This window comes from Ictidomys tridecemlineatus, chromosome 4, assembly GCF_052094955.1.
Source record: "Ictidomys tridecemlineatus isolate mIctTri1 chromosome 4, mIctTri1.hap1, whole genome shotgun sequence".
In the NCBI taxonomy this organism is placed as follows: domain Eukaryota; kingdom Metazoa; phylum Chordata; class Mammalia; order Rodentia; family Sciuridae; genus Ictidomys; species Ictidomys tridecemlineatus.
In genome coordinates, this window is record NC_135480.1 from 17481778 (window position 1) to 17506989 (window position 25212).

The following is a 25212-nucleotide window of genomic DNA, read 5'->3' on the forward strand; positions in this document are numbered from 1 at the left end:
GTGCAAAACATATACCCAACTTAATATATGGAAATCCAGAGAAACATCTCAGAATTTATTCTTCTGGGACTTTCTGATGACAGGAACGTGCAAATATTTTGCTTTGTGCTTTTTTTACTCTGCTTTATTGCCCTGCTGGTAGGAAACTTTGTGGTTCTCATTTCCATTCTATGCAGCCCTCTTTTCCACCAACCCATGTACTATTTCCTTAGCCAGTTATCAATTATGGATATCAGCTATACCTCCAGTGTTACACCCAAATTGATCTGTGACCTGCTAGAGGGGACTCAAACCATTTCCTATGGTTATTGCATGGTACAGGTCTTTACCATGCACTTCTTTGGCAGCAGTGAGATCTTCATTATTACAGCCATGGCCATTGATCGCTATGTTGCCATCTGCAAACCTCTCCACTATATGATTATCATGAACAGGACAAAATGCAACTTCCTAATTTTAGCTGCTTGGGCTGGTGGGGTTGCCCATGCTTTTCTTCAATTATCCATGACAATGCAGTTGCCCTTCTGTGGTCCAAATGAAATTGATCATTACTTTTGTGATATTTTTCCTTTGTTAAAAATTGCCTGTACTGATACCTATGTGGATGGTATCTTTGTGATTGTTGGTTCAGGCGTGATCCTATTAGTTATATTTCTTATTTTATTTCTGTCTTATGCCATCATATTATTCAATTTAAGAAATCACTCAGCTGAAGGAAGACGCAAAGCCCTCTCTACCTGTGCATCTCATATCTCAGTAGTAGTATTATTTTTTGGGCCTGCAATCTTTTCCTATCTTAGACCTCCTACTGCTTTCCCTGAGGATAAAGTGGTCGCGTTATTTTACACAATCATTGCTCCCATGTTCAATCCCTTGATATATACTTTGAGAAATACTGAGATGAAAAATGCCATGAGAAAAGTTTGGTTTCATAATCTGTTCTCAAAGGAAACATAGAGTTAATTGAAAGATTATCAGCTATTCACTTATAAAATAAAAAAGACTAGATGTGAATTAAGTAGCTAGAAACTCTGTCAAAGGTCTTTAACACAATGAATGACATCATTAGGATGTAGACAAGTAAAGTAAGATGACACAGGTGTAGTTACTTGCTCATAAAAATCATTGAACTAAAACAAGTTAGGTGGTTCTTGAGCAATAAGTTATATTATATACAAATGTTTAAAATGATAATTTTCATTTAAAATATGGGCATTGTTGTTGAAACATAAAATGACATGTACTTTGTAGTACTAGGGAAATTGAGATATGATTGAAATGCTCTCTTTTAGTTTCTGATAGGACATATACATTCACATCATATGATCGCAATCAGAAATCACTTGGGAGACAACAAAATCAGCCAAGTAGGTTATGTTATGAAGTGTATCTATGGGTTCCAATTTCCTGAACTTCCATTGAAAGCGTAAGGATAACTAGCGAAAGGAAGAAGGCAATAATTGTGAATGCTAAAAATACTGTTATTGACTAGCATGTATTATCCCAAATGTTATAGCATTTTCCATAACTCCTAAAGAACTTTATTATAAAATGTGTTATCCTGCCCATTCATGGTTAAATTATATAAACAAATGGCTAGGCATTGCATCTCATCCAAAGAACTATCCTGATACCATGAAAGAAAAAATATTAAAAGACAAAAATTGCTTAGAAACACACAAATTAATTTTTTAAAAAGCAATATGCAAATTATCTTGTAATTGCATAATTATCTTTATAATATCCAACTTTATAATTCTCCCAAGCTGGAAGAATCAAATTTGTCTTTCATTAATTGTGTGGACATACCACCTCCAAAACAAAAACACTGATATATACAGGCACTGGATAATTATTCAATGGTAATATGCAATGGGTCATAAATGCATTAAAATAGATGGAGGAAACTTACATGCATTTTGTTAGTCAATGAAATCAATTTCAAAGGGCTCTGCCTGTGTAAAGTATATATAGGAAATCTCTGTACCTTCTATTGAATTTGGTGCTGAAAAATACATTTATGTTAAAAAAAGTTATGCCCCAATAGATTAAGCAAATCATCCTGCAAATATAAAAAGACTTCTGAGAGATTTTTCTAGAGAAACCAGAAGAAAATTTCATCAAAGTGGTTTCTGCATCCTAAGTAGTATTGAAACAATGTTTTTTAGAAAAATAAGCAGATATTATGGAGAAGGGTTTATATTAAATGAATATATGAAATAGTAAGATAATTGAGATTGTAGGACTGTTAGAACACACTGCAATAGTTTAAAACCATCCTTGAAGCATTGTAACATAAGGACAAAGAACAGAGAAAAGAAGAAAGGAGTTAAAATATTATGTAAGTCTTATAAAGAAATTTTACAAACTGCCACTTTAGTTAACTAAATATGATAATTTTTTATGTTCTAAAAAGTCACAAAAACACATTTTTCATCCAAAAGTTGATAAAGAGTATATTGAAATGAATTACATGATTACCAATTTGGATTTAATTGTTTATGAAAGAAAAAAATTGTTCGTTCATATTTAAGAAAGCCAGTCACAAAAAAACATCATGTGCATTTTTTTCCTGAAAAAAAAATTAAAATGTTTCTCTTTGAGTGTGTATGCTATTCTCACAAATTTAGAGCCTTCGCCTATGTCATTAGCAATTATGCATTAATAGTTAAATAGTGATGTCTGAATGGTCAAAAATTTAAGTTCAACCTCCATGTACCTATCAGAGAAAGAAATCTATTTACATCTCAGTTTCCACTAATGACTTTTTACTTATTTATTTCTGCATTAAGGAATTACTAATGTTATAATTATCTGTTGCTTGCATGTCTTGTAAATCTCGTAACCTGTCTTAGCTCTGTGACTTGGTTCTCAATTCCCAGTTGTCTTTCCTGATCCAGACACTTGTCCTTTTTCCAAAAAAGGGCTGCCTTTGCATCTATACCGATCCCTTGATTGAGTCACTCCTGCTACAGAGCTAGTGTGAAATCCAGAGGAGTAATAGATCTCCTTAGTGCCAGGCATTGCTGTGCTGATATTTCACCTATGGGAATCTTACATATCCATTAATGTTTTATTCTCCCTGAAATCAAATAATCTTGTGGAATATCAGAAAGAAAATTCTGCTCATTCTAGAACAAATTAGCTCTAGCAAGAATCCATGTAATTTATTATCATTTACTTTTAAAAAATATATTTTTATTTTTTTAAGTTATAGATGAACAATAATTTTATTTATTTTTATGTGGTGTCATGGATTGAAGCAAGTGCCTCACACATGCTAGGCAAGAACTCTACCACTGACCCAGAACCCCAGCCTTATTATCATTTACTTTTGAACATAAGGAACCATGAAATCTTATTAAGAGCATTTAATTAAATTTTGTATTATGTGCACATTTAAAGTTACAGAATTGAGATTATCCAATGGCTAATTATTTAACAATTTTATGTTTCTGTTTATATTTTATGTATCTATTTTCCATTCTTTAACATAGTATCTGACAGCTCTAACATATCTGACAAATAAATTTAAAATAAATTGATCTGTATTGCTCAGGACGTGAGTATAGATAAAAAGATTTTAAGAAATATCATGGTTTCAAATTTGTAATTTTAGAAATCATGTCTATTATAATTTGATATTATTTGATATTATATGATGAATCATCTAACGTTAGTTACTTGTATTTAAGGAGTACTTTCTCCAGCTAATGAGCACTTACATTGTGTGGGCAAGATATAAACTTCAGAGTTGATGAAATTATCAGACTGTAAGAAGATAGAATATTGAATGAGCCCAAAGGAAACATTGGAGGTGAAAACTAGCTGTGATTGACACAGTTTTACTAATACAGCAACAAATCTTTTGTAGTTGTAAATTTTAAAAATATTTAAATTAAATATTTTGTATTTCACACTTCTTATGTGTTAAATGTAATTGTGGTGCCATGAAATCATTACACCTATATTCTTTTACATATTTATCATAAAATTAGGAATTGTTGAGGGATGAAAAGAAATACTAATTGTAACAATACATATACTACTGAATACAATACTACTACAACAATTCATTTAAAACAAAATTTTTGGCGACACACTTTGTTAAGACTATGTGGGAATCCAAGTTGTAGTTCCAGTGGCAAATTTTGGTATTTAGGGAATGGAGCCAGGAAAATTGGCACAACAAAAAGTTTTCAAACTTCTTTTCTTTTCAAAGGAAAATGGTAAAAAAAAAAAAAAAAAAAAGACACAGTTTTGCTCTCAGAAAAGAAATTTCTGCCTCAGTTCATAGTCACCTTCAGAGAAAATCATCAACCTTTGTACTTCTCTCTTCTCTTCAATAGGTGGCCCTAGATAAGGAAGGATCCAAACACCTGTGGTTCTTTCACTAGGTTACTATTAATAACAGAACCCTTCCTGTTGTTGCCAGTGGACAGGTAATGTGGCAAAGTTTTTGAAGATTTGAATATCAAAGTCAGAGGCCTAAATACAAGTTCTATTGGCAACCTGATTAACTTCTGTGGACAACACATCTAATTTCTCCAAAATCCTAATGACAAAAGCAACAATATTACAACAAAAAAACATGATGTATAATATATAACACATATCATATAATTGGAACATTAAGCAACTATTACAGCAAAATATATAATGTATAATATATAACATATATTATATACTTGGAACATTAAATGGATTGTGTCCAAAGTCACACAGCTGTGTTATCACAGATAGATTTTCTGAGTTGAAAAGATAAATTCCTAGCAATCACAAAGCACCTTACACATTACATGCCCTCTAGACCATTTTCAGTGAGATCATAGTCTAGTCACAGTTGCTTTTATGAGTGAGTGGATAGAAACAAGGAATCAAAGCCTTAAAACCTGCATTACACACACATACACAATACACAGTGTATATACAAACACACTACACAGAATATATGTGTGTATATATTATATATATGAAAAGGAAAATTTGGATCTGGAAATTTTCTAAGTACCTATAATGTGTGCATGAGAATATGCCCCTCTTTTAGATAATATTCTATGTTAGAAATATTTGTCAGTATATTTATTAAACCATATATATATATATATATATATATATATATATACACATGTTTAATGTAAATGTGCACAAACACACACATAATGTACAGAGTATATGTACAATATATATCCTGTGCTGTGCATGAAGGTAATGATTATTTCTATTTGATTTTGATATCATGGACACAGTTCAGTTAATGTTTTATTTTGCTGGAATAATATCAGACTGTGAAATAAAAATAGTAAAACTTATTCTGTTTTTCATGCAATTTTTCTTTGACATTTCTTCAATCTGTATATTAGATAAGTTTAGTGAAAAATATGTGTACTAGCATTTAGTAAACAAATTTTTCTCTATTACACTCAAATCCATATTTCAAAATTAGTTGCTTTCAGACATGAGAGACTTGATAAAATCAATTTACAAGTGTCTTATTTACTAAAAAGTAATAACTTTTATTTAAAGATTATTGAGAGATTTTATGTACATTATAGATTTACTATAGTAATGAAGCTCCACTCAAGCCTCTAGGGTTTTAGTGACTAGCTCATCTATTAAGTAACAGAAAAAGGACCTTGTGTGTTCTGTGAGTGAGGGTGACAAAGGAACTATATGAAATGATGATATAATTTTTAATGACATAATCACTGCAACAGTTGTTGGAATCATTGTTCCAAGCTCAAGATCTTTGCTGAATTATTGCTCTACCATGTTTTTCATGAGGCTTTTCCCTTATGATAGCAAAATGTCTGTTCCAGGTTTCAGGGCCATAACTAATATCCAAGTTTGAGGAATGAAGACAGAAAAGAAAAAAGAAAAAAAAAAGCTAGTCAAAAAGTAAAAGTTTCCCAAAATTCTACGACAAACTGTATTTAGGTTCCATTGGGTCATGGCTGCGCCAGAAAGCTGCCTAGCTCTAGAGAAGACTGGTGAATTGCCAGTACTAATAATCTCACGGTGCTAATAGTAGTAAAACTTTAGTTGAAATCTGGATAAGTTGATGGCAACATCTAAAAATACTTCACAAAATATGAACCCTAAAAGAGGGCTTGCCTTCTTGCATAACAGAACCATAAAGTGTTGCTTTAGGCATAAATTATGAATAAGTTTTCTGGTTATTATAGTTTCTCAATGTTCTATAATAAATTTATTTTTGTTAAACTCCAAACTATTGGTTTTGAATAGAGAATTTTTAAAGGAAAATTTGGATCTGGAAATTTTTCTAAGTGTGTGTGAGAATATGCCCCTCTTTTAGATAATATTCCATGTTAGAAATATTTGTCAGTATATTTATTAAACCATTTATTTATTCACTGAATATTTATCAATGATTTACTACATACCAGCCATTATTCTACTGGATGAAAAATCAATTATTGTCTCCCTTCTTTGAGCTTATTATTTACAATTATTGACAATCACTAATCAGGTAACTATATAACACATATATTAGATACTAATAAGTTTATTGAGAGAAAGTATCAATGTGAATGTGTGTGGAAATTCTATACAGATTAACCAGAAAAGAATTCCCTGAAAAGTTAACTTTGCTTACAAAGCCAAGCAAATAAATTGATTAGTCAAATAAGAAGAAAAGAACAAGAGAAGAAACTTCCAGGGCAAGGCACAAAGGACGCATTTATGAAATTGAGCAGACAAATGATGGTGATTAGAAAGAAGGAGGTGGAAATTAGCAGGACCAGTCAGTGTAGAGCAAGAGGCATCCAAACAATGTGGATCATTCTGGAACTTAAACCTTGAATTTTACAAAAGTTGTTCATTTTAAAACAAAAGGTGTATAGGCAAGTTCAGCAGGGAGCCTGGACAGGAGGTATTACAATAACTCATTGAGGAGTTATAGATATGAGTGTTGAAAGAAGAGATCTGAGTTGAGAAACAAAAATCCTGGAGTCATCTTACATTGGGAGTACTTCAAATCATGACAGTGTATGCATTAAAAAAAAAAAAAGAAAATGGTGCTCTTAAATATTCCATTATAGAGAATTTGTTGAGATGACTAAAAGCCCAGATAAGAAATTGAGAAAAATTTTAGTATATTTAGCAAGAAAAATAGAAGAGTGTGGTGTAACCCCAAAACCAAGTGAAAATGTTAATGTATTAGGAAAAAGGAGGGATAATTTTCTGAAAACCTGTAAAATTATCGACATGAAAGTCACTGACAACCTTCATAAGAGCAGCTTTAGTCAATTAGGAGAGGTAATGATAGAGGGAAAGATTTCCACCTAAAACTAAAATGTGATGACAGAAATAAGATACAGCGAGTACGGAAGAGGAGAAATCAGAAGTGAGGAAATAGGGAAGGTAAAGTAGAGAGAAATGACAAGTGTAGAAAAGAGTCAATTTTAGCAATATTAATTCTGCCTATGCAAGAACATGAAAGATTTTTCTAACTTCTAAGTTATTCTTTAATTTCTAAGTTATTCTTTAATTTCTTTCTTTAATGTTCTGTAGTTTTCATGGTAGAGGTCTCTCACCTCTTTTGTTAGATAGATTCTCAAGTATTTTTTTTTAATCTATTGTGAATGGGGTAGTTTTCCTAATTTATCTTTCTCAAAATTCATCACTGATGTATAAAAATGCATTTGATTTGTGGGTGTTGATTTTATAACATGCTACTTTGCTGAGTTCATTTATTAGTTCTAGAAAATGGCCACACTATTGAAAGCACTATACAGATATAATGTGATTTCTATTAAAATTCCAATGATTACCTGCATGGGAGCCAAGCCCAGGGTAGGCCCAGGTCCCCCAACCCCAACCTTGGAGCCCAGGCCTAACCCACTTCTATCTTGGGACTCTGCAGACATCACCATAGTTTTCTCCACGCAGTAGCCTCCACCTTATGACAACAGACAGGGCCTAGAAGCAGCTGCATCTCAGAACAGACACCCCAAAGCCAATGTAAGGCCCTCTTTCAGCCCCATCTCTGAAAGAGCTTGCATCCATTTGAGACACCTTCACTACTATCTCCAGTTATTTCCACTATTCCCGCCACCACCTATTCTTGCAGTAGCATCCATTATGAGACACCACAGGGTCTGGAAGCCCAACACCAAGGTGAGGTACAGATAATATGCACAGATACTACAAAATTATAGGGTATAAACTGTAATAACTCAGATCCACACAGCAAGAAAGGAACACACATAGACAACATGAAAAAAAAGAGAGAGGAAAGGGCCCCAAACAAACCAGGATACTACAATAACAGAACCAATGGAGAGTACAGTTGATGAAATGTCAAAGAAGAAGTTCAGAATGTACATAATTAAAGTAATCTGTAAATTAAAGGATGACCTAAATAATATAAAATTCTATCCTTATTCTGTATGATAGGCATTTTTATTATAGTGTGCTTTGGTGTAGATCTGTTGTAACCTTGTAAATTTGGTGTCCTATATGCCTCTTGTATTTGATTTTCCAATTCATTCTTCAAAATCAATTATGAAATTTATTTCAAAAACTAAGAGATCCAAAATAGTAAAAGCAAGCAATCCTTATCAAGAACAGAGAAGCAGGAGGCATCACAATACCAAAACTTAAACTTACACAGCTATAATAACCAAAACACCGTAGCTTTGGAACCAAAATAGAAATATAGACCAATGTCACAGAAGAGAAGACACAGGTACACAACAACATAAATATAGTTATCTCATACTAGACAAAGGCTGCAAAAAACACATTAGATAAAAGGTAGCCTATTCAAAAAACGGTGCTACAAAAACTGTAATTCCAAACATATCAAAGTGAAATTAAATCCCTCTCTCTCACCCTGCATAAAACTCAATTCAAAGTGGAGTAAAGACTTAGACACTATAAAAGAGACCCTGTGTCTAATAAAATAAAAACTAGGCTCAACTCTTCACCCAGTCAGTTTTGGAACTGACTTTCTTACAAGATTCCTAAAGCACAAGAAGTAAAATCAAGAATCAATTGATGAGATGGGTTCAAAGTAGAAAGCTTCTTCTCAGCAAAGGAAACAATCAGTGAGGTGAATAGAGAGCTACAGAATGAGAGAAAATCTTTACTAAGTGCACCTCATAAAGTGAACTAATATACAGGATATATACAGAACTCAAAAAAATTTATACCAAAAAAAAAAAATAACCCAATTAATTAATGGGCTAAGAAACTGAACAGATACTTTACATAAGAAGAAATACAATCCATCAACAAAGCTATTAAAAAAAAAAAGTTCATCACCTCTAGCAATTAGAGTAATGCAAATCAAAGCTACTCTAAGATTTCATCTCACTCCTATCAGAATAAAATTTATCAAGAAGAATGCAGAAACTTTAGGATTGCACTGAGGGAAGTGAGGGGATGGGAAGAGATGTGGTGGTGGGAATGAGACAGACATTATTACCCTAGATACACATATGATGGCACTACCAGTCTGACTCTGCTTCATTTACAACCAGTTGTGCTCCAATAATGTACAATATGTCAAAATCTATTCTCCTGTCATGTATAACTAATTAGAACAAATAAAAAAGTGAATTTTAAAAAGAGGACATAAATGGGCTGGGGATATGGCACAAGCGGTAACGTGCTCGCCTGGCATGCGCAAAGCGCTGGGTTTGATCCTCAGCACCATATAAAATAAAATAAAGATGTTATGTCCAGTGAAAACTAAAAAATAAATATTAAAAAATTCTCTCTCTCTCTCTCTCTCTCTCTCTCTCTCTCTCTCTCTCTCTCTTTCTCTCTTTTTTAAAAAAGAGAACATAATAATGGTTCTTATACAAATAAAATATATGAAAGATTTTATGTGAGAATTTAAGATAGAAATCAATAAGATATTATGGTTAGCTCAGAAAGAACACAAATCACTACACACTTTTTGTCTTATAATAAATGCAAAAATGAATTATAGAATGGCTAAAAGACTAACACAATTGGTAAACTCACAGAAGGTAGCAATCAATTGCATTTCCTGGAAATAATTTGCATTTTTATGGACAGACTTGATTGTCACTGCTATTCTTATGTATAAATTAACCACTGTGTCTATAGAATTACTCTCCATAAGTTGAGTGGTATATGAATAACCTCAATGGAAGAGCTACTCTAGATTTCCCAAATTGTAGGGGCTCAGACCTCTTTTTCCTGCAATCTTAGACCAATATCAATGATCCAGCAGAGATAGAGAAACTGATGAAGAGAAGTCCCATGAGGTTAAAGAGATGAGCTCCAATGCACAAATAAATAGCTAAAAGATAGAAATGTATTAGCCTGGCATGGTGACTCAGGCCTATAAGCCCAGCATTTCTGGAGGCTGAGGCAGAAGGGTCACGAGTTCAAAGCCAGCCTCAGCAAATTGAGGTGCTCAACAACTTAGTGAGACCCAGTCTCCAAATAAAATACAAAATAGAGGTGGGGACCTGGCTCAATGACTGAGTGCCGCTGAGTTCAATCCCTGGTATCAAAAAAAATAAATAAAGAAAGAAAAGAAAATATAGAAGTTTCTGTCATTGATTGGGCTTCCCACATTTGCTCTCTACATTTTAACAATCCCTCTTTAAAACATTTATTCTAAGAATAAAAATAAGAAAGAAATATTTGTTTTAATTTTAAAATTTTATTTTTTTGTAATAAAAGTACATCTTACATAGAGGCAAAATGCTTATTGTACACTAGAAAGAAGTCTTCCCCATTTGGGCTGTGCTGCTGGTCTTCGCTTTGTGCCGCTTAGGGCCTACTCAGTACAGAACAGTGTCCACTTTATGCTTATGTTATGCTTGAGTTGGGGACCCCTAAAAGATCACCAGAGACCAAGATTGATGTAAGCAGCAAAGAGGTGTTTATTGAGAGCTAGCTCAGTCCTCCCCGCTCACATAGCAACTGGTGATGATGAAAGGCCCTGAGCCCAGGGTTTGCAGCAGTTTTATACACTCTTTGGGGAAGGCAGGGACTTCACATACATCATAGCATCTCTTAGCAATCATCACACACTGCAGGAAAATCATAAAATGACTCTAAAACATGATTAACACATTCACTGGCAAGAACAAGTTGGGTAAGAGTGATTTGTTACTACAAGAGGGGGATTTGTTTGAACTGATTGGTTTAAGCCATGAGGGGAATACGTGCTGAACTACATGGTTTCTCAACATGTTATCAATCACCATAAACTACTGAGAGGGTCATCTGGCATCCCAGGTATTTTTCCTGTCTCATGCTGATTGGTGGTTGCTAGGGGGTTGCTATGGGTCCTCACCTAGCCTAACTGAGTCAGGGACATCTGGCATTGCAGATCTCTCCTGTTATTTGTAGATAAACAACTCATCAGGGTGGGTGTGTGCCTAGAAGTGCTCTGTGGGTCTTTCCAAGGACAAGGGTCATGTCCCTTCCTTGGACAGGCTTTGCTCTGAGATAGAGGCTGGTTTCTCAAAAATGGAGTCACATCAGTTTCCCACTTTGAATATAGCCTTTGTTGCTCTGCCACTGCAACTTATTTTTAAAATGGATATGCTTCTTTCTCTTCCTCTTTCCCTGCTTCTCCCTAATCTCTAGCTTTCCCTAATTTCAGGGACACAAGATTACCTTCTTCCTTATCCTAAACGACAGAGTTACCTGTCCTTTAGTACACACTCACCATAGGAATAAGTAATCCAGACATTGAGATTGTACCAGATCTGAAAAATAGCTTTCTCCCAAATTAACAAGTGAATTACAATTTCAATAGAAAACACATGAATGTAGCCTTTGAATCACCTCTTTAAAAGCCCCCTGTTTCTGCTGATAGGCAGAATCACAACCTCTAGGACATCATCACAACCTCTAGGACAGGAGTCCCTGTGTTTCTCCTTTGCTAGCAAAGCAATAAACCTTTTTCCATTTTCTCAGAACCATGTCCTCATTATTGGATTGGCATAGGGGACAAGGACCGAGCTAGCTTTCAGGAAAAAGGAGTCTCAGGATAGAATGCTGTTTTTATTTTTATATGCTTCATCCATCCTAGAAACTCTCAACAATTCCCATTTTATTTAGTGTTCCTTCTGTTTTTGCTTGAAAATAAATTCCTTGAAATTTCTTACATGTCACTAGAGTTTTGTGAGAACTTTGATTTCCTCTATAATCCTAACCAATTTTTCTCTGAATCATGTCTTATATTAGATGAATTTGCTACAGGGGGACATTTAATTGTCACAAGCAAAACATTTTACATTTTCCATGCCAAAAACAAAACTGAACACTTCACCCATTTAGTTCAAGTGATATTGCCTGCATGCAGCTCCAAGAGAAAAATTCTCATATAACCTCTAATAAAAACTTAATGAAAACATGTGAGTCTTTTCCCCACCCACCCCCATGTGTACATGCTTGTGTTTCTGCTCAGGAAAACCATCATGTAAATGTAACTTTTCTGATCAAAGCAGAGCATGAGGCAATAAAATAACCTATATGCATCATGCAAGTTTTATGTTATAGGCAGTGTTTTAACCATTCACTTGCAACACTCAATAACATGGTAAATGGTGTACCAATATTATACATCTGCATTATGTAAGATAATGTTGCCCACCATGTACATGGTTAGTAATCAGAATGTGTGCCCCCAACCAATATACTACATGAATTAGGAAGAAAGATACAATTGATTTATACATGATAGGAAGTGCCTTAGAACAAAACAATAGGTTTTCTTTGGGCACTGTGGAAAAAGTTTTCATCTGGGGAACATGAGAATCTCAAGAATGCTTCTGGTTATTATCAGAGTAAAAATGAGTATTTGGGGAAATATTATTCTGTCTCAAATTTTTGATAATATTCTCTGAATAAAAGAGTATAGTAGAAATTTTGGTTGCTTTAAAATGACTTTTGAGGCTGGAACTGGCTACATTGAATATAATCACCCAGAATACCTGGTGATAAGGATTCTCAATATTCATTGGAGTTGCAAGCTGCCTGTTCTACTCTGCTTCCAGATAACAAAATTAATCACAGAGCCAAGAAATAAAATAGAATAGAGACAATATGTACACACACAAAAAAAAAAACTAGAAAAATGTACAGCAGGTATGAGTTTTGCATACGTCCAGAGAATAATAAACTTTTTCTCAAATAGGGTCCGACTATTCTTGCTAGATAGAAGACAGATAGAGAAGGTTGATGCATTTTGAAGGTTTCAAGGGAGCAGTAACATCTTCAATAAGCCATCTGGTGAAATTCAAGGAACCCTTTTAGTCTATTTTTGTCATATCCCATGAATCATCCTCATAGTTTTGGTTTTGGTTTTTTAATGGCATTCTTCATATTCAGTTTCTTAGTGTGTAAATCAGAACATTGAGCATGGGGGCAACAATAATGTAAAACAGGACAAATACTTTGTCTTCTGGTAACGGAGTTGCTGGTTGAACATAAATAAACAATAAAGGAGAAAGAAATAGGACAATCACAGTGATACGTGAACTGCATGTAGAGAGGGCTTTGCAGCGATTCTCTGCCAAGACCTGAAAGTACATAAGCTCACAGCATAAGATATCAGCAGGACCAAAAAAAATCACCATGCCCATCAGTCCAGAATTGGTGATGACCAAGAAACCAGTTTTGCTTGTGTCAGTGGAGGCCAGTTTCAGCAAAGGATACATATCACAGAAGTAGTGATCTATTTCATTGGGACCACAGTAAGGTAAACAGACAGCCAGGAGAAACTGACCAAAGGAGTGGAGGAATCCCCCAGCACAGGAGGCAGCAATCACAACATCCCATTTCTGTCTGCTCATGATGACAGTGTAGTGCAGGGGCTTGCAGATGGCCACATAGCGGTCATAGGCCATCCCTGTGAGAACGAAGACCTCCATGCCCCCAAAGAAGTGCATGATAAAAAGCTATGTCATGCAGCCAGTGTAGGAAATGGACTTCTTGGTTTATCGTGAGTCCATGATTAGCTTGGGGGTAACAGTGGAGGTGTAGCAAAGATCTGAGAGTGACAGGTAGCTCAGGAAGAAATACATGGGCTGGTTGATAAGTGGACTCCAGGTGATGGAGATCATGATTAGCAGGTTTCCAGGCAAAATTGCAATGTAACAAAGTAAAGATCATAAAAGGCAGAGAATCTCTATTTCCTTTTTCTGAGAAAGTCCTAAAAGAATAAATTCTGTGTTGCTATTCCTATAATCCATGATTCAGAATAAGTTGTAACTACCTGTAATAAGAGGAATCATGAATTACCTAAATACATTTAAATATGTTGATATATCATGTCATCGTCTGCCCTGAAGCAGAGTTTCAGGAGCCACTCTGGACAGAAGCTATATGCACACATTTAAGTCCTGAGTAAATGGGTACTGAACAGTTATTGCACCACACAATACATTGGACTTTACATCACTCAGATAAGGAAGGTGTGGCTCCAGGAGTGGACATCACCCTATTAGGTTAAATTACACTCACCTGTTCCTTTGTAATCCTACCTCTTTGCCCATTTGGGGATAGAATGTTCCAGGGTACCTCCTCTTTTGTGTCCCCTATATAAGAATAAAGAATTCCAGTGGTCCTCTCTCTCTTTCTATGGACCCTTAAAGTCACAGAGCTGTCCCCAGATTTTGAAAGGGTATTTCTTTGTGTTTGCGTGCTTTCTTCATGGTTTTCTTAAGTTATTGAAATTCAGATTTTGTGAACCCAGCATAGGTCACCAGCTCAGATAGCTGGCGAAAGCAGAGTATGCTGGAAATGGTTGAAAAGTTAAAGAAAATGGAAATTCTACTCTTATTTTTTTAAGACTTTCCTGCATTGTTTTTTGTCACTTTGTTGAAAATTCTAATTATGACTAAATAACTTATGAAGCTGAGATGAAGACTAGCATTGTAGAATAATGGAGAATGAAACATGTAACTCTTTTATGAGCATGTATTATAAAACATAACTGAATATTATATACCAACAAGCTTGTAAAATTGACACTGTTGGTGGGAAAAAAATCAGAATAGAGATTTGCTTTTGTGTTTATTATTGAGAAAATATCCACCAAATGAAACATTGAATTAAAATTGTAATAGAATGCAAATATTTAAAGTAAAATATGTACAAAATATTTTAAGTAAGAAACTCCCTGCTGTATATCTTGTGTTAAAATATTAAACATAGAAAATTAACAATTTGGGATATTTGGGATCATAAGGAATATATACATGTCTTCTCTTGTGCTTAATTTACAAATTTGTTTAACTTTCAGATCTACTTAATTAATAAGTAAAGAACTATGCTTCACAGGCACCTAAAGCCATAATAAAGCATAAATATTATTTTCATTTTCAAAACACTATAATAATAATCTTATATTTGGCATTTAGTAAGGTACTTAAGGACAATAATAGCAGGTTTAGTTTGGATTTTAGAGTCTTACCTGATGTCTTACCCCCCAGATATAAATTAACTTATTTTACTTGGTGTACATAAGTTGTTCAGTTTTTCCTAGTGGGTCATCCTGAATGTGCATGCTCATTTCAGTCCCTACATAACGGGTTTTGGTATATTGTTCTAGCTTTTCTCATGTTAATTGGTTATTTTTAACTCTTCCTTGTTACTGTTGCAAAGTAAGCCATTTCTAGAGTATTAATGTCTCTAGGTTTATAAAAAATTGTTAGGACAAATTGGTAGCTATAATTGGTAGAATTTCAAGCGTGATCAATGGACTGAGGAAGAACAATTGGAAACAATTTTTTGATCATTTGTTCAATCCCACCAGTAATTTGGGCTTCAGGTATATAAAACACTGAAATTATTAGCACTAATATATTTACATTTTACTTTCAGTACTATAACAATTTTCCCTTTCAGTAAAGTTGCCATTTGTGTCCATAAAGAGGAAAAAAATCAATCCCTCCAGAGTATGATTGTCAATATTTATTATAACAAAATTACCTTTTAGTATTTATTATACTGAATAATCAAGATGGGGCTCTTATTGTATTCAAATAAGATATTTGAATCGTTTATGTAATGCACTTTAGGTTTTTAAAATTAATACAAAAAGTTTAAAATAATTACTCTTGCTCTACCTTCTCCCCAAAGTTACATCTTCTCATTTAGTAAAAACTAACTGTAATTTTTTTTTTTATTTCAGTAGAGTCTGTTTTTCACATGTCTTTTGCTGCATGAATTTGACCAATTCACTTTTTCTCAGGACTTTGCCTTGACCTTTAGGCTAATATTCTGTCTGACTTAACTCTCTGTACCTCTCATAGAATCTTTGTCAAGTAGCACACAACAGGGTGCTTTAAAACACAGGCAAATGCCATTATGCTAACCGTGAGTTTTCAGGCCAAAACTGGAAAATAAATCGAACAACAACAACAACAAAAAACCCCACAACTAAGTAAATATGTTCTATAATGCAGATTATTGTTTTTGATATTTAAGACAAAACACAAAATTAGTAAAAAGTGACAGTCACATAAATGTATTCACCCCAGTTTATTAGAAAGCAGAGGATGTTAAAAGGTGCTAGCATCTAATTAAAATCAATCTTACACAAACTCTATATGTTTCATGAGTCCAAAACTTTAATTGGTGCTATGGGATTACTTGGAAGTATTATATTCTCTATTTTCAGTTACTCTACAGATAGCTAAAAATATAAAACTGTCATATTCTATAAGAATAGTTTCTCATTTTCATATTTTAAAACATCTACTGTCATCATGAGATACTCTTCAAAATATTGGATCATTTGGGTAACCATACCAATTTTACTCTCTACATCTGACTGTATTACTTCTTTTTTCAGTGATTTTTGAATATGTTTTATCTATTTTATGTGCTTCAATTAAACAATAAATAAATGTTAAGTATTAAAGTGGATCATTAATAAGAAAATGTGGCATGTATACATAAGGAGTTTTACTCTGTTATAAGAAAGAATGGAATCATGGCATTGCCACTAAGTAGGTGAAACTGGGGAGCATCATGCTAAGTGATGTAAGTTAGACTCAAAGGTCCAGGGTTGACCATTCTCTCTCATATGCAGAAGTTAGAGCAAAGTAAGAGGGAGAAAAGATGGGAAACACCATGAAAATGGAAGGGAGATCAAATTTGAGGGGAAGGGGCAAGAACTGTAAAGAGGTGAAACATTGGAAAGAAGTGGACCAAATTATACTCCGTGCATGTGAGAATCCTATCTCTATGTAGTCCTAAGTAACAATTTATAAAATGAAAAGATAAATGAAGGGAAGACCAGGAAAGGAGAGAAGAAGGTAGAATTCAGTTGAGAATCCTTCTGGTCCTGGATTGAGGTTTTCTACATCCTCTGGATTCACTTTTGGCAGGTTGTATTTGTCTACAAATACATCCATTCCTTGAGGTTTTCTAATTTAGTGGAGTGTGAGTTTTCAAAATATTCTCTAATTATTTACCTGATTCATGGGATGTCTGTCGTGATCACTCCTTTTTCATTTCTAATTTTATATTTATTTATTTATTTATTTATTTATTTATTTATTTATTCATTCATTCATTCATTCATTCATTCATGTATTTGGATAGTTTGGCTAAGGGCTTTTCAATTTTGTTTATCTTTTCAAAGAATCAACTCTTTATTTCATTGATAATTTGTATATCTTTTTAAAAATATTCTTATTAGTTATTTATGGACCGTGATTTTATTTATTTATTCACATGTGGCACTGAGAATCGAACCTAATGTCTCACACATACTAGGCAAGTGCTCTACCATGGAGCCACAACTCCAGGGACTTTGTATTTATTTTTTAATTCTCATGTTCATTGATTTGGATCTTATCTTAATTATTTTCTTCCTTTTACTGGTTTTGCAATTGTTTTGTTCTTTATCAAGGGCCTTGAGATTCATCATTAGGTTGCTTATTTTGGATATTTCTAAGTGTCTTATGTAGGTAGTCAGCTACAAACTTTCTTCTGCCTTCATAGCAGAATTTCTGTTATGTTGTATCACTATTCTCATTTGAGTCTAAGTATTTTTTAATTTTTTTTCTTGATTTCTTCTACCACCCATTCATTATTTAAAAGAGATCGTTCAGTCTCCATCTGTTCATGAAGTTTCTCTAGGGTTTGGTCATGTTGATTTCTAATTTCTTCCTAATATTATCCAATAAGACGCAAGATATAATATCAATATTTTATACTTGCTGAGAGTTGTTTTGTGGCCTAAAATATGGTCTATTTTGGAGAAGATTTCATGAGCCACTGAGAAGAAAGTGTATTTTGCTGTTATTGGATGAAATAGTCCATGGATGTTCGTTAGGTCATTTGATTTGTAGTAATTTTTAGGTCCAAGGAGTCTCTACCAAGTATATTTCTGAATGTCCTATCTAATGGTGAGATAATTGTGTTGAAACCACCTAGCATTATTGTATTAGGGTATATTATTGTTTTATCTTATTATTAGATAGTTCACTTTACCATTATGAAGTGATCTTCTTTGTATACCGACTAATTTTTGTGTGAAATCTGCTTTGTCAATATGAGAGTAGATACTCCTGCTTCTTTTCAGCCTCCACTTTCATGGTATAACGAGTTCCATTTTTTCACTTTTAGCCTATGGCTATCTTTGCCTTTATGGTGAGTCTTTGGCAGACAACATATAGGCGGGTCTTGTTTTTTAATCCTTTCTGTCAGCCAATGTATTTTAATTGGAGAGTTGAAGTCATTTATAGTCAATGTTAAATTATAGAGAGATGTTTATTTATTCCTGGCATTTTGTTGTATTTATTGTGTTTAATTTCGTTGGGGTTATAATTTGCTTAGCTACTCTTCAAATGAGATTTGTTCTTTTGTGAGCTCTGAGAATTGTTCTTTATTTCTTATTTGTGTAATATTTTCTTAAGTAAGTTCTATGGTGCCAATTGAGTAATCATAATTTTTTTCATACTTTCTGCTTATCTTGGAAGGCTTAAATTTTATTTTTCATTTTTAATGATAGCTTTGCTTCTTATACTAGTCTTACTTATTTTCTTTTATAGCTAGGAACACATCTTTTCCAGCCCACCAGACTTACAGAGTTTGTGCTGAGTAATCAAAAGTGATTCTAATTTTCTTGCCTCTAAAACTTTATGTTTTCCTTTTGAATATTTTCAAAGTCTACCTTTACTCTGTTTGTTAGGCATTTTTAAGTATAATGTGTCATGAAGAGGTTCTTTTTTGATCTTGTCTATTTGGGGTTTTCAGTTCCCCCTCTATCTTGATTCCATCTCATTCTAAAGGTCTGGGAAATGTTCTGTTTTTATTTTTCCAAAGATATTATCCATTCCATTAGATCACATTTCATAGTCCTCCCCAATTTCAAGGATTATTAAATTTGGTTTCTTCATATTGTTCCAAGGTTCTTACATATTTTAATCATGGTTGCTTACAAGTGTTTTCTGTTTAAACACTCTCTGAATATTCAAGACTGGTCACTTTTTATTTTAGCCTGAGATTCTAGTCTTTAGTACAATCTATTCAATTAGTGAAACTGTCAACTGAAAATTTTCTTTGATTTATTGAGTCTTTTATTGCTAAGATTTCTGTTTAAATCTTTTTCAACTTTTCTCTCTCCTTATTGAATTTCTCATTTATATTCTTTACTGAATTATTTGTTCATTCTGTTTCTTCTCTATGTTCTCTTGGAATTTTTTATCATTTTTAGAAGTTTTTGAATTCCTGGTCTGGTATTTTATCCCTTTCAGTATTTTTGGGGTCATTTGCTGATGAATTATGAATTTGAGGATGTATTGTTTTAGCTTGTTTTTTTTCATATTTACAATATTCATGTGTTAGGTTTTATGCATCTGTTAGGAGATATTTATCTTCCACTCCTGTGTGTAGACCTTTGTAAAACCCAACCTTTACTTGCTAAGTGTCCTATAATGAACTTTATTGAGACCCCTTGTAAGCATGGTGTCCACAGCATTTGTGGAATTTCTCTCTCTTTTCTATAGGAATAGAGGTCCATATGTGGATCCTATTGTTCCACTCCTATTGCTTCTACTAGGAGCCTGGTCAGTAGTTGGACTTTTGCTATTGTATTCTTTATAGTAAAGTATAGCTGAGATTCATTTCTTTGTGTGTGGCTCAAGGTGCAATGATTTTTGATCAAATTTAGTTCAGCAGCATTTTCTACCTATTTCCAACTCTGGAAATATACAGGGAAGCATTCCTCTGATGAGCAAACTCCTAGAGGTGTGAGAGGGGGTAACAGGCACCCTATTTCCCATGCTTAGGAAGCTCTGCTGTTTCTTCTAGGATATAGTAAGATAACTAATGCATGCACAATTTCTAGCTGTTATGGCAATGCCCTGCATGAGGAAGCTCTATGCTAAAGTCTTGTTACCCTCCAGCTTGATCTCAGGCACATAGCTCCTGGGAATAAAGAAACTCTCTTGTTAGAAACAATAATGTTTCACTGAACCTGAACCTGTCAATATAACAGTAACTTTATACAATGGACTTTCCTGAGAGTTGCACAAAACTCCTAACATTGCACATTCAATTTACTATGTAACTGAGAAATAAGCTGTAAAATGTTGCTAAGTCTATAAGCTGCCTAGTAATACAATGAGCAATATGTACTAATAATGTCAATGATGTAAAGTACTATTTATATAAATAAAGCTAGCAGCTCAGGGGAACAGTTTTTGCTTTGCCTCTGTACCTTGTTTCTGTCTCCTTTTGCTTTCCTTACACTACCCTGTGAACTTGTAGTGTCCTGCAGGTTTTAAGCATATGAAATAATATGGGGAACAAACAATAGCAACAAATATTGCAAAGAATAAATAACATTAAACTAAAACTTGATTCCTACTATAATACCTAAAATGTGAATATCCACAAAAACAGAAATGGTAGTGTCAGCAATTTCCAACAACAAAAATAGTAAGTAATTATGAACTATATCTGGCATTAAAGCACAAAAATAGTAAGTAACTATGAATTATATCTGGCATTAAAGAAAACAACAGGTGTAAACTATGTCTTCCACAGCTATAATAATTGCAACAGCATCAATGGTGGAGACAAGAAAACATACTACATTAAAAACATGCTAAAAATGAGAAAAAAATGTATATGTATATATGTCCATGAATTATTTGATACAGCAAAAACACACATAAAAACAAAAGGAAAAACAAAGAAGAATGTAATAAAAAATGAAGGTATCATTTTCACAGAGATCATCAAAATCGTCAATAAGAATAGATGGTCACCATCTATGCCCAACTGTCTTTCATTCCATTTCTTCTTGGGGTATGTATTCAGAGTAAGAACAATGGCTAGAATTGTTAACCCCTCCCTCTTTCTGTGTTGCTCACAAAAGTGTCAGTTTGAGTGGCCTAAAAATGAAGCTGGTTCAAATAATTCTCAGCATCAGAATGGGATCTGAAGAACTGTCAGTTGGAGTTCTGTTGACACAGATCAGATTGATGCACTCTCAGAATGGGTCTGCTGCAGAGTTCTAGGTGGGACTTAAGTCTAATCCCATCTGAGGGGCTTTGTTGGGTGGTGTCTGCTCTGGGTCATTGAGCTTTACATACCCCAAGGGACTGGCATTTGCTTATCTCTTCTGGGAATGTGAATCTCAGGAGCCTCCCAAGTGTTCCACTTATGAGGTAGAGAACCCAATCCTTCGCCCCCTTTGCAGCCCATGAACACAGCCTTTCTTGGCTTCCTTGTCTTGGCCCCTGAGTATATTCACACCCACCTGTTGAGATTCACTATGTTCTTCAGCTGGTCTTTTGAGCCAACAGACTCAAATGAGGGAATAAAGTTCCTCTTCTGACTTCAATCCCCATGGGTGAAATATTATCTGTGCCTGTTTCACTCCTGTTCTGCCAAGTATATCCTTGGTTGAATGGAAGGTACTTGTGTATGCTCAGATCTTCTGGCTCCTAAAGCAGCAATTGCAGCATGGCCACCTCAAAGTGGCTTTCCCTCAACACTGAATGGTTCTTTGGAAAACACAGGAACTTTTCAAGCACCAGTGCACAGTGCAACCTCTGGATCAGCTAAGGGCAATGGTTTTCTAATCTCAAGTTTTTCCATACAAAATCAGTCCATTGTGCTTCTCTGCGTTAGCCCTCCTTCTGTACCTAGCAAGTGCCAGCACCACTGATGCTTCTGGTGTCCCCACCAGCTTGGCTCCAATATAGTCTTTCCTACAGTCAGTGTGTCTTAGGTACTCAAAAATTTGTGTACATTAAACCAACTGTCAAAAAATGGGTTTTAGTGAAATCCTGCTTTCACCCACCACACAAAAAAGCAGTATTCCTGCTACTTGATCCTGAGACACAGAGCAAATAGCAATCATCTCTGCTCTAGCCCATAATCTTCAATACCAGCTGGCTAGGTAATTTTTCTAGGAGTCATTTTACATCACATTATAGTTGGTAGCAAAATGTCCAATATCCACAAAAATATCTACAAAATACATATATAAAACTAATTGATAAAATTGATTTCTCAGCATGTGACTCTATACACAAATTTTAAAAGTTTTGTTATAAATGGGTAACTTTAGCAATGCTATTCCTTTTTAAAGGAGTTGATTGAAAAAGTATCATTATTTTATTGTATTATAGGCATGTGTTAACTCAGCTGATGTCCATTGATTGCACAAGCACATGAAATAAGCCATAGGATTGTCAACTATAATGAGGATGCATGCATATTAGAGATTTTCATGGGCCACGGAAAGATGGAGTTTAAAACTAGTTGTGAATCACACTTGCTGATATTTTTTGGAGACATATAATATTATGTCTAATATTTACATTTCCACCTTGAGACTAATTTGCTTAACTGCTGTTTGAAATTTCCTACAAGTAAGCTCTGCCATGATAGTTATGTAATATATATTCTCTCATTTATTACATTGTTCCTGCTCAAAGTGTAATTCTATCATTAATGATTCTATATCTACATATCATGGAGGAAATTTTTCTACTGAGACAAGTTTTTGTAATTTTTTAAATATTTACATATATATGGAAAAACAAAAGACCTATGTTACCTTTTAGAATTTAAAAGATGAACAAATTTGAAAAATTATACTACCTTATTTCAAGTTAGAATGTAAATCTTTGATGTTCAAAGCATGGGAGTGCTTTCTTAAAATATCCAAATACAAAAATGAAACAGATTGGCTGTATTTTTAGCTTTATAGTAAAGCATGTTCCTAGCATGAGTAAGGCCCAGAGTTCAATCATTAACCCCACATAAAAACAAATAAATAATGGGCTGGGGCTGTAGCTCAGTGGTAGAGTACTTGCCTAACATAGGCGAGGTACTGGGTTCAGTCCTCAGTATCACATAAAAATAAATAAATAAAGGTGTTGTATCCATCTACAACTTAAAAAAAAAGTGAAATAAAGATAAATTCTTTCAGAAAATATTTTATATACATATATATATATGTGTATATGTGTGTTTATTTATTTATTTTTATGTGATACTGAGGTACTGGGTTCAGTCCTCAGTATCACATAAAAATAAATAAATAAAGGTGTTGAATCCATCTACAACTTAAAAAGAAAGTGAAATAAAGATAAATTCTTTCAGAAAATATTTTATATACATATATATATATGTGTATATATATATGTGTATATATATATGTGTATATGTGTACATATATATATATAACATGTGTATATATATATATATATAATGTTACATACTATACCAAATTAGAAAGATGATATAAGCTCAAACTAATTAGTGATGAAAAATTTATAGGCAATTCAGGAAGAGAAAAGGAAGTCTTTCAAACAATGGTGGTAGATTAAAATCATAAAAGCAAAGAGACAACAATAACAACAACAAAAAAAAACACAAACAGAAAAATTTTCTGTTATATGTCACATTTAGTAAAACTTTATTTAAAATGCAGTTACATACATATGCATAGTATATTAGAAAAGAAAATTGCAATCTTGGATTATGAAAATAATATTATATATCATACCAAAAGTATGACCACAAAAGTGACGAGTGCCACTGGATTAAAGCTAAAATTTTTCACAGCAGTAAAAGTTATACACTTAAGTGTGCATTCAGTTTTGAGGACATAAATGCAACACCTTCAAACATCCTTGAGGTGAGTCCTGTTGTATGTGTGCAAATATGGGTTAACTGTCCATCTCTTCTGTGGATTTATAATAAGTTAGATTGAGTGAAGTTTTATAAACTTTGGGAAACATGTTGACGTGAACACCAGTAAAACATTGGATTTTAGTACTGTCTACTGAGTTTGTAGGATTATTCAAATACTCAGAATAACATCACTTTCAAAGCCTTGCAGCAGGTATTAAATTTAGAAATACCCATTTTCCTCCTTCTATTGTGTACTAGATGTTCCAGCTATTTACTCAAACTCTACACACTTTTGTGTCTCTATCATCATACAGGAAAAATTGAGACATGAGAGATAGAATCCAAATCACCCAATATCCTCTTATAAATTGTTTTTCACTAGCCTCCTAAGTATTTTAATCATGACCAGGTTGTAAACTATATGATTTGACTTTACAAGTCTTAAATTTATGAGGAAACTTTAAATCTGTGGATTCTGTGCAGATAAAGCTGAGGTTAAAGCACTGTGAATATTACATAGATATAGAAAACTGAAGGATCAACAGAATAAATATTATGCAGCACTCTTCTGATTGTTTTGAAATCTTTTTTTAATTGATATATTATTTCCTTCTATGCACAGTGTATACATTAACGATGTTTAACATTATATTTTTCATTTCCTTTGTGGTTCATTTCACAGCCATCCATTCCAGCAATGCTATTTCCCAGGAGGGAAAAATGTCTTATGACAAGTTAGGATCTTGTGAATCACTTATTTTATTGATCTATTTGCACAACTAGGATTTTAATAATTATCCAGATTAGAAAGGTGAATGCCTGACTTTGTTTCTCTTCATTTCAGTTTTCATTAAAGCTAGCCTCATACCATTACAGGCTACGTTATTTCTCTCCAATTCTTCATAAATCTGAAGGAATATGGAGAGAGCACTCTGCAGAATTGCCCTGTCTGTAGTATTTTAAGGTCTTAGGGGAAATAGTGTGTGAACCAGACAAAACCAAGAGTAGAAAGTAAATACTCAGAGACATCGGGGACATGACTGTGGGCAGAGTCTTTGAAGTATTTGGCCCAGGCCT

At 33.7% G+C, this 25212-nt stretch overlaps 1 protein-coding gene and 1 pseudogene across 1 annotated transcript; one reads left to right on the top strand and one right to left on the bottom strand.

Moving 5' to 3' along the window:
- The first annotated feature begins 27 nt into the window (after positions 1 to 27).
- LOC101960266 (olfactory receptor 4P4) lies at positions 28 to 957 on the top strand. Its single transcript, XM_005341536.2, has one exon. It carries the CDS (start codon positions 28 to 30, stop codon positions 955 to 957), a length of 930 nt encoding a protein of 309 aa, XP_005341593.1.
- Positions 958 to 13346: 12389 nt separating this feature from the next.
- On the bottom strand, positions 13347 to 14213 carry LOC101959984 (olfactory receptor 4P4-like; annotated as a pseudogene).
- Between the last annotated feature and the right edge of the window lie 10999 nt (positions 14214 to 25212).

Excerpts from the sequence above, each read along its gene's own strand:
- LOC101960266 (XM_005341536.2), top strand. The coding sequence starts at position 28 with ATGGAAATCCAGAGAAACATCTCAGAATTTATTCTTCTGGGACTTTCT.